The following is a 16013-nucleotide window of genomic DNA, read 5'->3' on the forward strand; positions in this document are numbered from 1 at the left end:
TATGGCAGAAAAGACAGCTCTAATTGGCAAAAATGAGGTAGTTCAATAGGCTATGCACTCCAATTAGTTGCTCTCTATGGTGATAAAAACAACAAAAAACATTCCTGCTGTGCAGACCTGGAGATGCTGCCAAACTTATCCCTGAGATTGCTCATGTACCTGAGAACACAGTGCAGGAATGAGGGCCTTAGATTAAACTATACAAAAATACAAAACCAGAATATTTATATTAAGAAAAAAAAGTTAAAATGCACAAGATACGTCATTCGCACACAGCTAGTGCAGTTGGCATCCTGGAGAAAGTGGGACCCAAGGTGCAGTTATCCAAGGGAGCAAATAAATAAAATCACATTGGCCCAGAATGGGGTGGGAGTGAGCTTAGGAGCAGCAGGTCTGCAGCTGTTCCCCCAACCACCCTTTTTGCCTGTCATCACTACCCATTGCTTGGGACAGTTCCCAGCACTCTATCTCAAGAATGGGTGTGAGAATACAAGATGTGGGAAAAAACCCTGCCTTACTCCTGAGAGATTCCCTCCCACAGAATGTAGTGGCTTATGGGTGGGGTCCATTAATCTGGTCTTGTACTTAATTGTTTCACTCTGGCATGGGCATTATATTATTACATATCCTTCTTTAAAAGGAAAACAACTTCCTATCCAGGCCACTTTCAAAAGCTAGATTCTGGGGATGGAGTCTCAGATAAAGCATTCAGGTTCTAGGGTTATTTCCCCCTAAAGCCCTCCCTTGCATGTGGATAGAGCATGGATGGGTAGGGTTCCTTTGCTTCACCCTTTCCTCCCACCAAGAGAGAAGAAAGGGTGATGCCGTGAACCCGGCCTGAGATACATGGCAGTGCCAACCACCCCCAACCCACCCTATCCCCACTTTCTCCACTTTGCCCGCTCATTGAAACTTCCTGATAGCAAAAGAATAGCCCCCACCCACTGTGGCTCAATTCTGGGCCTCTGGGAGCAGGGCAGGGCTGTGGATCTCTTCTTCTTCCTCCCGAAAGTAGGCTGGCTTTCCCTGTGCGCTAGGGGCCTGCTGGGCCTTCAGTGGACACGAGGCTACCATGTGGCTGATGCTCTGGCAGAAGTGGCACTTCTTGGGCTGGGGTGGCAGCTTGCATTCCTTAGCATGATGGTCTAGACCTCCACAGTTGTAGCACCTAGTACAAAGCAAGATGGTAAAGGTGAGAGAAAGCAGCAGGAAGAGGTCAGACACATCCCTTGAGTGAGGACACCTGGGCTACCTGGGCTCTGGTCTAGATGTGTCACCAAACTCATTTCCCTTCCTGGAGACCAGAATCCCCACTTAACCAGCTGATCTCAAAATACTTTCCAAATCTAATTGTCCAGATGATCTCTTCAGATTCATGTCAACTTGAAAAGACTAAGATACCAAGAATAGAAGTCATTGACCCCAAGTGAGAATTTCAACTTAGGGGACAGGTGAGATTCTATTAATGCTATACCCTTAATAAAAAAGAAATTAAAGAAGCCAAATTATATTTTCTGCTCAGAGCTATGGGGCTTTAAGCCCAATAGCAAGATTAAAGAAACCAGCCATTTGGAGACCTGGTAGAAAAGCAACAGATATAGATATACCATCTTGTCCCATCACTTACCTTATCCAAGGTCTCCTTAGTGTCATTAACTTCTATTAACAATAGAGGCTAGAGCTTATAGAGCAAAACTATGTGTCCCAACTAGAAGAGCTAAGTCATCTCCAGTGCCTGCTGCATACATTGCCCTTGTCCACACCTATGCCTGGCACCTCAACCATCCAGAGGTTGTCAGGAATCACAAGCTTCACTTTACCTTTGGCAACCTGGCCTAACAAATGACAAGACGGGGAGGGCTCTCGCCATCCTCAGCACATCCCTAGCAACCTACAGAAGCTGCCTTCCAATCCATACCTGTCTCCTTTTGATCTGCGCTTCTGCATGTTCTTCCCCTTTGGCCGCCTCTCACTCCCAATACAGAACACTCCACCAGGTCCAGTGACTCGGATAGATTCCAGGCCCTTGGCAGACTTCTTAAAGGTGAACTCAACTGCCTCACCCTCCTTCAGGCTCCGGAAGCCCTCCATGTGCAGCTTACTCTGGTGAAGGGAAATGTGGTCAATTTCAACATTAGTTCCCATTATTGCACCAAAAACCAATAACAAAAAAGCACACACCTATTTCTGTAAGGCCGGAAGAGCAAATGTGGTAGCATTCCCATTTTATCAGTAACTCAGTCATCATAATGAAGAACAAAAAAAAAAAAATCTATATTACATTAACAAAGATTATGATTATATAGGCAGATGCCATAACATTTTTTGCAGCTAGTCAGGTTTAAAGTTTCAAATAAAATAGAACAGAAGGAAAATTTCTAAATATAACCATTTGTAAGAAATCAAATATGAAATTGTAAAATATAAAGGGCAACACCATAAAGTGCTTACCCATTATGTTTTCACATAATGACTCAGTTTTTATATCATCAAAAGACCAAATAAGTAGAATACTGGAAAAAAATATAAAATTAGGCAGTATTTTTATATCGAAGTCATATTGTATACTTTACTTATACCTTACTTTAAAAAAAAAAAAACTCAAGATGTTCAACAATTTAAGGAATAATCATAACAGCAGCAAAACTCATTTTAAAAAACTTGGAATAAATTTAACAAGGTAAAAAGCCTATATTGGGGGGAAAATGGAAATTGTATTAAAGGATATAAAATAGGACCTGAAAAAAAATACAAATACCACACCATCATCTTAGATTGGAAGATTTAGTGATTCTAAAGGCTATAGGAGGCCAGGCACAGTGGCTCATACTCATGGTCCCAGCGCTCTGGGAGGCTGAGGCAGGAAGATCACTTGAACCCGGGATCACTTGAGACCAGCATGGGCAACATAGCAAGATCCTATCTCAAATAAATAAATAAAGTTCATAGGAAAACATAAATTGCCAAGAGTACCAGATATTATAATTTACTTTAATCAGAAATAATCAGCAGTTTCTCAATTACAAAGGGAAAAACAGCAAGTTTACAGTGGGGAGAACTGAACTGGCAGATAGCAACCCTAGCCAAGTTCTTCAAGTTTAGCATTGCTTATAATGGAACATACATATCTCCTGATATGCTGCATCAAGGACGTATGTCTTTAAAAATGCCCACCTTGAATCTAACCTTGAGGGAACATCAGATAAACCCCAACTGAGGCACATTTTACAAAACAAGACTTCAAAAAGCTGAGGTCATAGAAAGACAAAGCCTGAAGAACTGAACAGTTAAATGCAATGCAAGATTCTGGACTGGATCCTGGAACAGGAAAAAAAATTAGGAGAATTGACAAAATTTGCATATAGAATATAGATAAAGGTATCAATGCTAACTTTTACGATTATGATCATCGTACTAAAATTATGTAAGACAATGTTCTTAGGAAATACACACTGAAATAGTTATGGATATAGGTGTTTAATGCTTACAACTTATGGTTAAGAAGAAAAAAAGAATGAAACTATCTGTACAGAGATAAAGGGAATGATAAAGCAAATGGGACAAAATATTAAGTACTGTTGCATCCGGGTAAAGGTTACATGGGAGGTTTTATAACTATTCACGCAAGCTTTTACTAAATTTGAAATTATATCAAAATAATGCTAATGAAAGTTGAAGGATAAAGACAGTATAAGCCAAGCAAATAGATCAGGGGAATAAAACGCAAAGTCACTAAGAGATCCAAGAATATATGGAAAAGTTAATAGGTGAGGAAAACACTTTAATAAATGCTGCTGAGGAAATTATCCACTTGGAAATGAAGTCAGATTCCTGCATTTTATGTTATACATATGCAAAATACATTAAAGAGGAATTAAATATCTAAATGTTGAGAAAACTATAAAAAGTCAAAAGACAGATAATCACACTGATAAAACTATAAAAAGCTACTAGAAACCATTAAGAAGAATTATATAACAGAATATAAGTAGGTAATTTGTAGGAAGACTTAGCATGACACATATATTCACTCTCATTGTTGGTTTAAAAAAACTGGAAATAATTTACTAGTTTATTTGGAGGGGAATGGTCGAATTAAATATGATACATCTATAACAATGAATATCATGCAGTCATTAAAAACAATGTAAAGTCTCTGGTTTGTTCACTGCCACATTTTGGTAATAAAAATAATACCTAGCATATTTTTGGATGAATTAGTGAACAAGGAGGTAGATTTTAAATCATTCAACTTAGAAAGATGACCAGACAGTATTGTTCAGGGAAAAAAACAAGATTTAGAACAGTATGTATGGATAATCCTATTAAAACACTGCATGTTTATACCAAACTTCAAAAACATTGACACTTATAAAGCAGTTAACAAAGAGCCTGGCAGCCTTCAAAAAAAGGAGTTATTCATACAGCTCTTTGAGTAGCAAAACCAGGGTCGGAAGAATCCATAATCCCAATTTAAAGCTCCAAAATCATTCTACAATGCTACTTACTGCACCACCAACACATCAGTGGAGATGACAGCATCTCAGACCCTACTACCCAGAGTAGACTTCATTATAGCTTCATCTATCATATTACAGTAAAACACCAAAGAGTGTGTCTAATTATGTCAACAAGGAGTAGTCAACATAGAAAATGGTGTTCAGAGAAGTAAAAGGTTATCACTGTGCATCTACCTAGTCCTGGCCCAAGAGAACATGAATAAGTATTAATATTGAAGGGGGGATGAAGGGAGGATGAATATTTCAAACTGGGACTTAAATCAAACATTTTCTTTAGCAAGATGGGACCTGCAAATTCCTCAATCATTTTAATTTTTGTCTTAAGATGCTATTACAGCCGGGCGCAGTGGCTCACGCCTGTAATCCTAGCACTATGGGAGGCTGAGGCGGGTGGATTACTCGAGGTCAGGAGTTCGAGACCAGCCTGAGCAAGAGCGAGACCCCATCTCGCTAAAAATAGAAAGAAATTATCTGGCCAACTAAAATATATAGAGAGAAAAAAATTAGCCGGGCATGGTGGCGCATGCCTGTAGTCCCAGCTACTCGGGAGGCTGAGGCAGTAGGATCGCTTGAGCCCAGGAGTTTGAGGTTGCTGTGAGCTAGGCTGATGCCATGGCACTCACTCTAGCCCGGGCAACACAGCGAGACCCTGTCTCAAAAAAAAAAAATGATGCTATTACAAAAGACAAAACTTCCATTTTAGGTAACTGGTTAAGCACACAGGCTCTGAGGCCAGACATATCCTGGTTCATGAAATGCTGGTTCTACCAATTACTGGCTGTGTGGTCTTGGTCAGCCATTCACCTCTGGGGCTCAGATCCTTCAGAGAATGGGAAAACAGTACCTATCAACCTAATAGGGTCTAATGAAGATTATGTGGGCATGGAAAGATCAACTGTTCAGTGAATATTTCATGTGTTACCATTATTTGTAGCTGTCCTATCATAGAAATAGGATCTTTTCACTTGTTTTTATGTCCACAGGAACATGCAGGGATGTGATTGCCCCACGCCCCTCCTCCAGTATGCCCCAACTTGTTGTGGGGGAGGGGGTAGATCATTAAAGCAGGAAATAAAAAACACCGTAGGCTGGGTCATGCCTGTAATTCCAGCTACTTGGGAGGCTAAGGTGGGAGGATCACTTGAGTCCAGGAGTTTGAATCCAGCCTGGGCTACAGTGAGATTCTTCTGTCTCTTAAAAAAAAAAATACCCACACTACCAAGGCAAAAGGAACTTTCCTCCTCCCAGCTGCACAGTAACCACCCTGAATTTAAAGTAAGATTTGACTTGTCTCTTTTTGAGCTGGAACAAGAAACGGGAGAGGTTAGTGAGTTGGGAGGTAGTGGAGGAGCCAGACCAAGAGCCTTGTTGACCCAGGCAATTCTAGCTTCATCCCTTTGCCATGTTGGCTCTTAGGCTGGGACACTCCCAATTCTAGCTGGGATTCAGCAGGTAAGTGGTTAAGAACAAGGGTTGAGTTTGAGGGCCTGTTCCCTCTCTTCTTTAATCATCATAAAATGGAGTAAATACTAATTTTATGGTGGTGCTCTGAGGTTTAATGCATGAAAAGTAGTTAACACTTCGCCTACCACACATAAATCCTCAGTGAGTGGCAATTATCAACCTCTTCAGACTGGATCAGGGCGGGGTAATAGTGAGAACCAAGTGCCAAGAGACTCTAGTTTTATCACTCACCAGCTGTAGAACTCAGAAAAATATCCCCTCTCTGAGCTCCAGTTTACTGGAGAGGAATACATTCCTCCATGGGCACTTCATAGGCTTATTTTGAGAACAAGAGGATAATATAAATGGGATAATATAAATACTGCAATTTCATGTGCAACATGAAATTGACCAGTCCTCTCAGGTCATGCCACCATTGGAGGATCTGATGTCTATTTAAGACTTTTAAAGAGTCAAAAAAACAAAAACCCCTGCAGGCACCTCAACATAACTGGCTGGCCAAGGTTTAAACTGGTGGTCTCCAGGGGTGGCTGGGGGGGCCACCCTCCCCCACCCCTTTCTAAAACACATAGTTTGAATTCCTCTCTTATCAGATAGGTAATCAGCGTGCAGCCCCACAGAGCCAGCCTCCCAGGGCCAGCATCTGAAAAGAGCCTGAAATTCTTGTACCACCCCCACTCCACCCCCAACCACACACAAAGCAGGGCCCCGCCCCTCTCCCCATCCCCTCCAAAAAGAAAAGGCTTTGGGGGGAGGGGCATGGCCTGAGCTCCCCCAATAGAGCCCAGCCCCAGGAAACAAAGAGTTGACACTGGTTGGTTCTGGTGGTCAGATTCCTGGAGTTCCAAGGCTGCAGATCCCCCTTGCAGCCCCCTCTCCCTCCCCCTACATTCAACAGTTTCTTCCTTCCTCTCTTCCATGCTGGGGTTATGGTCACGGTGAAAGAACTAGATATAGAACCACCACCTTCTTTCCCCATTCCCCAGTCAGTCTTGCTGGGTTTGCCAAAGTCACCTCCAGCAGTCACCTTCCCTTCCCTCTGGCTTGCCCACCCCATACTTCACAGATGGAAATGGACAGGACCCCCTTCCCTCAGGGGCCTTCAGTCCAATCTTCAATTATTTATTCAGATAAATTATTTTAAAGGGGAAGAGGAGACCGGATGCCCATCTTCCTTTCATGATTTGTTTATGTCAGGAGGGTGGGCAGCCTACATGGGCCCACAGTTGCAGAAAGCATTTCTTTTTCTTTTCTTTTTGATGGCAGGGAAAGAATCTTTCCAGTTCAACTACTTAGGCCTTCTCCTCCCTTCTTAATACCTTACTAATTAATTGCCTACTCTCCCACTCCCCACATCAAGTACCCCATCCCAGTATCAACTTATGTCTTTGTTAGGCTTAGAGATAGAGTGGACTTTAGCAGTCACTTAGGAAATGTGGTGAAGTTAAAAAAAAAAAAAAAATCACTCAGAAACTTACAACTTGCCCCAAGAAAATCGGAGTCTCTGGTTCTTTCATAAAAATCTTTTGTCAAATTTGGGCATCAGACTTGATGCTAATCAGGTCCCTTCCAGTTTTTTTTTTCTTTTTCCTATGTACTGATTGACAGTTTTCATTAAGCCCCTCCAGTTCTTCACACTACATTTTAGTCACATTGCTCCTTTCTACACAAGTGGCCACAGAGTCAGAATTTCAGGGTACTTGCTCAGGTTGTGGGGATCAAAGCTGAGGTTCTCTGCTCTTCTGCAATACCAGGGCCCTTCCCACTGCGGATTATCTCCCAATTGTCTCCTGCATGTCTCTACCCTCAGTTCCAGGTTCCTGGCAGAGCACAAACATTTGTTGAATAATCTAAGTTCTCTACTATCTGAATTACCTTAGGAGTTGATGCTTACTATAGGTTAAGCTGTGTTGTAAGCACTCTACATGTTGTAACTCATTTAACCCTCATATCAAACCTATGCAGTCGTTTTATGACTCCCTTGTTACAGCTGGAGGACATGGAGGCTGAAGGGTTAATAAGCATTTTAATTAAAGTCACAGTGAAGGGAAGAGCCAGGCTGATTGCAACTGGCCTGACTCTACAGCCGGTGTGATCCAATATGATGCGAGCCGCATAGAGAATTTGAAAACTTTCTAGTAGACACGTTTAAAAAGTAAAAGGAAGCAGATGAATGTAATTTTAATGACTCAGTCCTGTGGTGAGCTCCATTCCTGAAGGTAGGATTTGGTAGAGGTCAGGAAACCAACCGGTTCTCCCAGAAGCGGTTATTGGATGATGTGTGTCAAAGAGGGTGGGGAGAGGATGTCCAGAACTCAAGGCTGTAGGCGGCCAACCCCCAGTCGCCTGGGCTCAGCCACAGCCAGGCCCAATAGCGCCTGCCCGGAGTTCTCCACCAGATGGCGCTGCTCAGCCTGTGCACACAGGGAAGCCAAAGGCGCCAGCACGCCAGAAGGGACGGAGGAGCTACCTGGTTCTGAACTGTGAACACAAGTGTTCAGGTAGGTTTATCTCCACAACTCCTTAGGGCAGTCATCTTGTCCTCATCTTCAGGAAGATGGACTTTCAAGGATTGCGTGCTTTCCTCCTGCCCCACCCCCACCCACCGGCCTACCTGCATTAGATCAGGGATAAGAATGAGAGGTTTCTAGGGTTTTAGGCCAGAAACCCAATTCTTGTACTTTACTGTTGAGAAAAGCCAATTACTCTCCTTGGACTTCGGTTTCCTATTTGAAGCTGAGATCATGTTAAATAAGTCCGTACCAATTATAAACTATTCTTGAAAGTTTTCTCCTTCTCCAACTCCTTCCCAGACTGACTACTAGGCTAGTAATTGCTGTTCATGCTTGCAGAAAGAAGGGAGCACTAGTTTTACCTAGGGCAAACTAGGTAAAACCAAAAAAAAAACCATGAATTCCAGTAGGGTGGGGAGTGTGATTGTTTGATTAGGAATGTTCAAGAAACTATATTGCCCTGGTGAATGTCACTGAAAACCACTCATATGGCAGGAAGCTTTCCATGTTTGAACCTTTGTTTGGGATAGTGGCACAGCCTTTACTTTAGACATTGTTTAGAAAGCATATGTCCTTAGAAAGACCCCAGAATATTTGACAATGCCCTAGTTAACCCTCATCCTTCTCTACCAACTTTCTGAAAAATCAAAGTGATTTATTTTTAAGCTGCCTTTTCCTATTAAGGTGGAAATGAAATAACTAATGAATGGCCACCCCACTTGTGGCTTCCAGTTCCTTAAGAACAAGAGGATCCTATCTGGGCTCAGAGTTGTGGTCTGTTGACATTCACTCCACAAATTTTCATGGTGCCGTATTGTGCCAGGCCATGTTCTAGCCAGCCCAGAAAGACAGCAGCCATCAGCTAGCACCCCTCCCTCCCTAACTCCAATCTTCTCTGGATGAAGAATTCTGCTGACATGGATCCCAAACTGCTCTGTGTACTCCTGATTCACCAAGGTCCTCAAGATGCCCTTACTTTTTCACATTCATTCTTTCTGCCTTCCAGGTGCATACTGGAAAACTAACAAGACTTAACTAACAAGCTCCTCCCTTCGAAGGTTAGTTAGGAAGGTGTACAAGTACGTTAATAACTGGACATGAGGAAACGAAAGGTGTGACGTTACAAACCAGGTGGGGAAGACACCATATATTCCCCAGCCCCCAAACCCAACAGACCTAACCTACACCCTGGCATTGTTCTTGCCACCAGCTCCTCACTCATCCCTTTCAGAAAAAGCAGGGCCACATGGCTTCAGGGCAGTTCCTGCGGTTTCCGTCTCAGTATTTCAAATTCTTTTCTCCTAACTCAACTTGGCTCCTTGGTCAAATTTGGGCTTTTCTTTTGCCTCCCAGCCTCCTAATATAGTATTTTAGTCAGAAAGCCAATTTAAACATATCTGGGTTCAGAGGAACTATGGGGAAAGCAGGAAATTTTTCTTATTTCCAAATTTCTACAATGTTTGGGAGTTTGAGAATTGAGCCACAGGAAACATGAGTTAAGCTAAAACTCTTAAAATGGCCATAGGGGTTTTAGAATTGTTGGTGAATCTCAGGAAAATAGTTGACGGTTTAGCACTTTCTTGCTCCAGCTTTCCCTATGTAACCCTATTTCTCCAGCAGGGGTGACTTTGCCTCCCAGGGGACATTTAGAAATGTCTGGAGACATTTTTGGTTGTCACAACTGAGGGATGCAACTGGCTTCTAGGAGGTTGCTATACAACCTAAAACATGTCAATAGTACCAAGGTTGAGTGAGAAATCCTGACTTAAGGGCTTGCCCTCTGCCACTATGATTTTTAAATTCCCCTAACCCCAGATATAGGCAGAGATTTCTAGATCTAATGACCTGTGGCTAAGTGAAAGGGTTGTTATAGAAATCTCTGTTTTATGTTTTGGGTTTTTTTGAATTTTGTTTTGTTTTGGTTTTTGGCTAAGGGTGGGCTTTTTCTCCCACTTATCTACTCCTGGGTGGCACAATATAGTATTTGGGAAGGAGCCTAAGAACAGTAACACGGTGTTGGGACCCTAATAAACCAACCTTGGAAGGGGTCTCCCTGACCTCTTCCCCCTGGCAGATGCGCTATCTTGGGACAAATGCCCTTCTCACCAGCCCACCCCAGTCCCAGGGTGCCCAACACTAGTAGCCAAAGAATGCGAAGTTTTGGTAAAGATTTCTTACCCACTCTCTGCTTCAGGAACACTTTCTTCTCCCAGAAAACAATTCTTAGAGGTTATCCTGAGTCCAGTAAATTCCTCTAACATTAGATTTCCAGAGAGTTATTTCAACTTTCTCAAGTGCAGGGGCTGGAATCACTAGTCTTACTGCTAAGGTGGGGTTTCAGGACCAACCCAAGCCCCCAGCAACATGCTATCATAAAGACAGCTACTAGGTAAAGGCTCAGGGAATTCCCACCCATTATTGTACTCTTTGACTAGAGTTGGGAGAATTGGGGATTAGGAGACACATTCTTGATTCTACTCCAGCTCAGCTCCTTCTTGATAACTTATTCAACTCTAGGGCCCTGGACATTCCAAGACCCTAAAGTCCAGAGGATCTCCAAGCTAATCAATCTGAAACAGCAAAGTGTAGGCTCCACTGCCCAAGCCTGCTTTCCTCTATACCACGCAGTAATTTCCCCATTGCTCTGGATCCTAATACTCAGCCTGCTGAGGCCCAAATTCCCATTTGCTCAGAAAAACCTTCCTTGATATATCACCAAGGAACCCCAGAACACGAGAAGATACCTGCTTTTCAGCCCCTCCCTGTTTGGCAGCCTTTGGACGGGAGATGAGAAAATGTTGGATCTGACTCTTTTATTCCAGGCTCCCAAAGTTGGGGAAGCTGTCCAGTCTCCAGACCAGGAAAGATTTTAATCTCTTTGTGATCAGATAAATGGGAGAGTGGGGGAGGCTTGCCACCCCGCTGAGGAGGGCCATTCAAAGCTGGTTCCTGTAATAAAGTGATTTAATAGATCTAAAGAGGCCAATTCCCTTCTTTCTCCCACAATTACTTCCTGTGGGTTATCATTCACATATGTAAATGAGAGGGAGGGGGGCCAAGCTACCAGTCTGAAACTCTCTAATGTGGGGGTTGAAACGGGGTGTTGCAAGGGGGTAGCTAGGCATCCTGCTGCAGGTCCTCATCCTCTGGGCAGATGTTCAAGTAGCCCAGTAACCCCATGGCCCCAACAGTAACTGAAGGGTCCCTATCTCCCTGCATCCTCTGTGTCCCTTGTTCACCCCACTCAACTTCCTCACTAAAGGCTAAGCTCACAGACTTCCTTGCTGCCTCCAACTGGTCCACCCAGCATCTCCCTTCCCCACCCCTCCCCCCCAGAATGCCATCCCTCAGGCTCCAACCCTTAATCCCCACATCCTCCTTTCCCCTCCCCCACACCTCCTAAAGCCAACCTCCCCGAAGTAACCCCTCCCTGCCCGGCCTGGGTGTCAACCTACAGGGCCTGAGATTAGCAATTTCTGCTTTCCAAATCCAGCCTCAAACCTCCACTAGTGGAAGGGATGCAGGCTGCAAGCAACTTCCTTTCCAAGGTCTTTATGGGTAGCTGGTGGCCCAGGACCACCGGAATGCCTCTAGTATATTCAGGAAGGGGAAGCCTGGGAGGAGGGAGACCTAAGAAAGTCTCTGGCTCCTTGTTTGAGGCCAGGAATGTTAGGACAGCAATCAATGGCTGTCTGGGGCCATAAATGCCAAGCTGAAGAGAATAGGTCCAGAGGCCAGCCTCCCTCCACCCCCTGCCCTGCGACACTGAATTTCAACCCCCACTGTGCTGCCCTGCTTTAGAACTTGGGATTGTGACCTACCCCATTCCCTCCCAGCCTGGCCCAGAATGGAAATGAGGCCTGGGATCCTTAGGCTTCCCTTGGGACAGGAACTGGACAGCAAAGGCTCCTGTCCTGAACTTTAAGGAGGCCTCTGGAGGGCTTTCAGGCCCCCAGATGGATCCTTCAGGGATCTGCCAAACCTACGCAGGCCCCAAGGCCTGAGTTTTGTATGACCACCTGGGTGGGGTCTGCTTAAAAAGGGGATGCGGCTGACTTCTCAGCTTTGCATCCCTTGGGTCGGGTAACCAGCTCCCCTCACTCTCTCCCGCCTTCTGAGCTCCATTCAGACGTTAAAAGCGCTGGGTGCTCGGGGCGGCTGAGGCCAGGCATGTGCTTCCCTGGCCGGGTTGCTCGCCCTCCCCCCACCGGCAAGCACAATACAACCTTAGTTTCTGCCACATGGGGTCACCTCCCTGCCCCCTGCCCCCTTCCCAGGGGAAAGAGGTAATAGACACGTGGTAAGCCGGAGGGGTTCCAGGAAGGGGGCAGGGAGGGGGGTGCTGATCATTGGTGCTGCCTTCCATTCCTGCCCTAAGTAACGGGGACTTGGAATTGGGGTGCCACGGCAAAGACGGGGACGCACAATGAAGGCCCGGAGCCTCAATTCAACAGCCGAGCCCGGCTCCCACCCATGGATATGCGCTCCTAGACGCCCTTTCCCCGGAAAAGTTACCGGAATCAGTCTCACCTGGTGCACAAAGACGTCCACAGGGGGGTCGAGCGCGACCCCGGCGCGGGCGGTCATGGACAGGAAGCCGAACCCCATGCGCACGTTGAACCACTTACAGATGCCGGCACCATGTAGCAGCTGCGGCTCGTCAGCAGCCCGGGCCGCGTCCTCCGGCGCCTCCTCGGGCGCCTCCGCCGCCTTGGCGCAGCCACCTGGAGATAGGGAGGACCGGGCACTCAGCTGGGGGGCCACAGCATCGGAGGGCCCTCCCAGGGAGACCCGAGTGTCCAGCCCACTGGTGGACACCCAGGAGGGGGCAGCTGCCAAGCGGCCGGCGAGAAGAAACCTGTCCCGCTCGCCTCCCGCGCTCCCCAAGCGTACACCTAGGCCAGTGGTGCCCCGAAAGTTTTGCTCCTCTTCCCGCAACACGTTTCCCGGGGACACACTGCCGGACAGGCCCCTCCTCTTCGCTACCTCCGCCCTAGTAGCCTCGGCGCGCACGCCACTGGGACACCAGGGTTCCTTGCTCCAGAGGTGGCCCCAGGAAACAGGAGGCCGCACTGACTTGGAGTCCTTCGGGCAGCCCAGGGGTCACTTCCCCATCTCCCTTCTATGTACCTCCTGGCCGCCCCTGCATCCTAAGGTGTCCCTGCTAACTCCCGAGCTCGAACCTGCAAACTGCTGGTTGGACACGGAGCCCATGGTCGTCGGCTGAGCCCGCGGCCCCTGGCCCCTGCTCAGGCGGCTGCTGGCCCCAGAGAAGTCCGGAGGCAAAGGGGTGGTTCGGAGAAGAGGCTGCTACATCTTCCCCCGCACAATGGCGGTGGGAGGGCCCACGGCTTTTCAAAGGCTCCCAAATTCTAAAAGACAATGACCCAACCCCCCGCGGGCAGCCCCCTCCCCTCCCCTCTCTTCTCTCCCCTCCCTTTCCCTCAGGCTCCAGCTCGGGCCCTCCCCCACCGCTCCTGTCTCTGACACCTCTGGGGTGTCCCTTCTCAGAACCCTGAGGGTTGACACCCCCTCCCCACACACATATCTGGAGATGGAGGCCGTCTGCCCTAAAAGTCGGGGACCCGGAAATTTGGGATCCTGTACTTTAAGGACTCTGTAGGGGGTCCCAAAGCAGATACAGGTGGGGGAAATGGGGGGTAGTTTTAAAAGCACGTGACTGCTCCCACACACACTCACACACCACCCCCACCCCCCGCGCAGATAATTATACATTCCAGAGAGTTGGGGGAGGGAGGTGTGAGCCTGGCGGCGCCGGCCAATCAGAAACACAAACCACCTGTCAAGGGAGAAATGGATGAGCCCTCCCCCTCCCCCAGCCCTTGAGCGCCCCTCCCCCTCCCTTCCCCCTCAGGCCACCGAGCTGACCCGGCTGCTCGGCGCTGACCCGCTCTCACCCCCCACCCCGGTGTGCTTAGATAGACCTGGAGTTCTGGGCACCAGGAAGCCTGGATGGAGGAGCAGGGGAGAGGCCGGAGACCCAGCGGGGCTGATCGGTCCTGACCTGGGCGCTGCCTCTCACTACAACTGAATGTCTCTTCCTCCCAGAGTTTCAGAGTTTTTCTGGATCTCCCCCAATGAGAAGAGAGAAGGCGCTCTTAACTGATTGTGTAGAGAACCTTTCCTTCTTTCTTTCCCTCCAAATCTGTCTAAAGTTGGCCCCAGGTAGAGCTCCCTGGGACAGCAGGAAGAACCCAAAGTCTCGTGTGTTTCTCTGTCCGTCAGCCGCCTTCTCACCCTACCCCCACCCCGTCCCCAACCCCGCTGCGACAGGGGCTGGGTGGGCTGGTGGTAGAGGCACTTCCTCCTGGACTCCCAACACTGTTAGAGTCTCAGACCCTCCTCGTTTGGGAGTCGCCGACCTAAAATGCGCTCCTCTCCTCCTAGCCGGGTTGGTGCAGGCACTGGACTAGGGGGTCTCCTCATTTGAAGAGGCAGCCGCCCCTTCTAGGAGATAAAGAGGGCTGTCCAGGGGGGTGGCTACTGCCCTGGTCGGAGGTGGACAATGGCCCGGGGCTCAGTGCACGGCCCTGGCCCTGCCCCTTCACTTCCGGTGCTCAGTTCAAACTGGACAATGCCAGCTCCGGCCAGTTCCCCTCCCCCACCGCTACAACCCATTTAAAGGGACAGAGCCTGCTTTCGGGGGCATCCGGTTGCTCTGAGTTCAGTCTTCTCCACAAAGTATGCGGAACCTCTCGAGCTTCTCACGCCGCAGCCCTGTGTATGTGCGTGTGTGCGTGTGTGCGTGTGCGTGTGTGTGTATGTGTGCACGTGTGTGCGCGCGCGGGCACGGGTGTATTTTAGAGAAAGGGATGACTGTGGTTAGTGAGGGGAAAGACGGAGAGGAGAGCAAGAGACAGGAGAAATTATCTCCCTTTCTTTCCTATGGAGTGCTCTCCAAGAGACTAAAGCTTAAGTGTAAGGAACGGGTGATAGGACTTGGGGGGATAAAAAGGACAACTGTGACCCTTTGCTACTCAGCCTAAAAAATTCATATCGTTAACAAATATTATTAGCAGTGCCCCGCTCCCAAGTGAGTACTGTAATTTAGATCTTTCAATAACTCTCCGAGTACATCAGCCAAAGCCATTTTTATTTACATAATTCTCCCTATCTAAGAGTCTTATCTCCCCCATTAGTATCTCCCCCTTAAAATATATTCACTCCCTGTACCTCTGTTCCAAAGATTCAGGGGCAGGTGGCCGAGGTCTGTCTGAAGAAAAGAGAGGGAAAGGGAAGCTGAGCGTGCCCGCTTCGCGTGGTGGGTTCTCAGGCGACGTTCGGTTCCCGCGGCAGCCGGACCGGCGTCTCTGTCCAGGGTCCTGAGGGCGTCGCCAGCTCTGTCCGCGGTGCTGAACTAAGCCACGCTCTCTTGGCCGCCCGCTCACAGCTTCGACAGTGCCTTGGAGTTCCCGTATCCAAGTCCTTCCCAGAAAACCTGATTCTCCTCAGCCCCCCAGCCCAGTAACACTGACACACTTGAGACGAATGAAGA

The 16013-nt window shown here is 47.4% G+C and overlaps 1 protein-coding gene across 1 annotated transcript; it reads right to left on the reverse strand.

Moving 5' to 3' along the window:
* Positions 1-951: 951 nt before the first annotated feature.
* Positions 952-13711, reverse strand: LIN28A (lin-28 homolog A). Its single transcript, XM_045545882.1, has 4 exons — positions 13681-13711; positions 13028-13221; positions 1919-2103; positions 952-1168 (listed from the first exon to the last, which is right to left on the reverse strand). Exons 1-4 carry the CDS (start codon positions 13709-13711, stop codon positions 952-954), a joined length of 627 nt encoding a protein of 208 aa, XP_045401838.1.
* Positions 13712-16013: the final 2302 nt, after the last annotated feature.

Source organism: Lemur catta, chromosome 3, assembly GCF_020740605.2.
Source record: "Lemur catta isolate mLemCat1 chromosome 3, mLemCat1.pri, whole genome shotgun sequence".
NCBI lineage: Eukaryota > Metazoa > Chordata > Mammalia > Primates > Lemuridae > Lemur > Lemur catta.

Excerpts from the sequence above, each read along its gene's own strand:
- LIN28A (XM_045545882.1), bottom strand. The coding sequence starts at position 13,711 with ATGGGCTCCGTGTCCAACCAGCAGTTTGCAG. Across the intron at positions 13,222-13,680 it reads GTCCAACCAGCAGTTTGCAG|GTGGCTGCGCCAAGGCGGCG; the intron begins GTTCGAGCTCGG and ends CCCTATCTCCAG. Across the intron at positions 2,104-13,027 it reads TGGACGTCTTTGTGCACCAG|AGTAAGCTGCACATGGAGGG; the intron begins GTGAGACTGATT and ends TCCCTTCACCAG.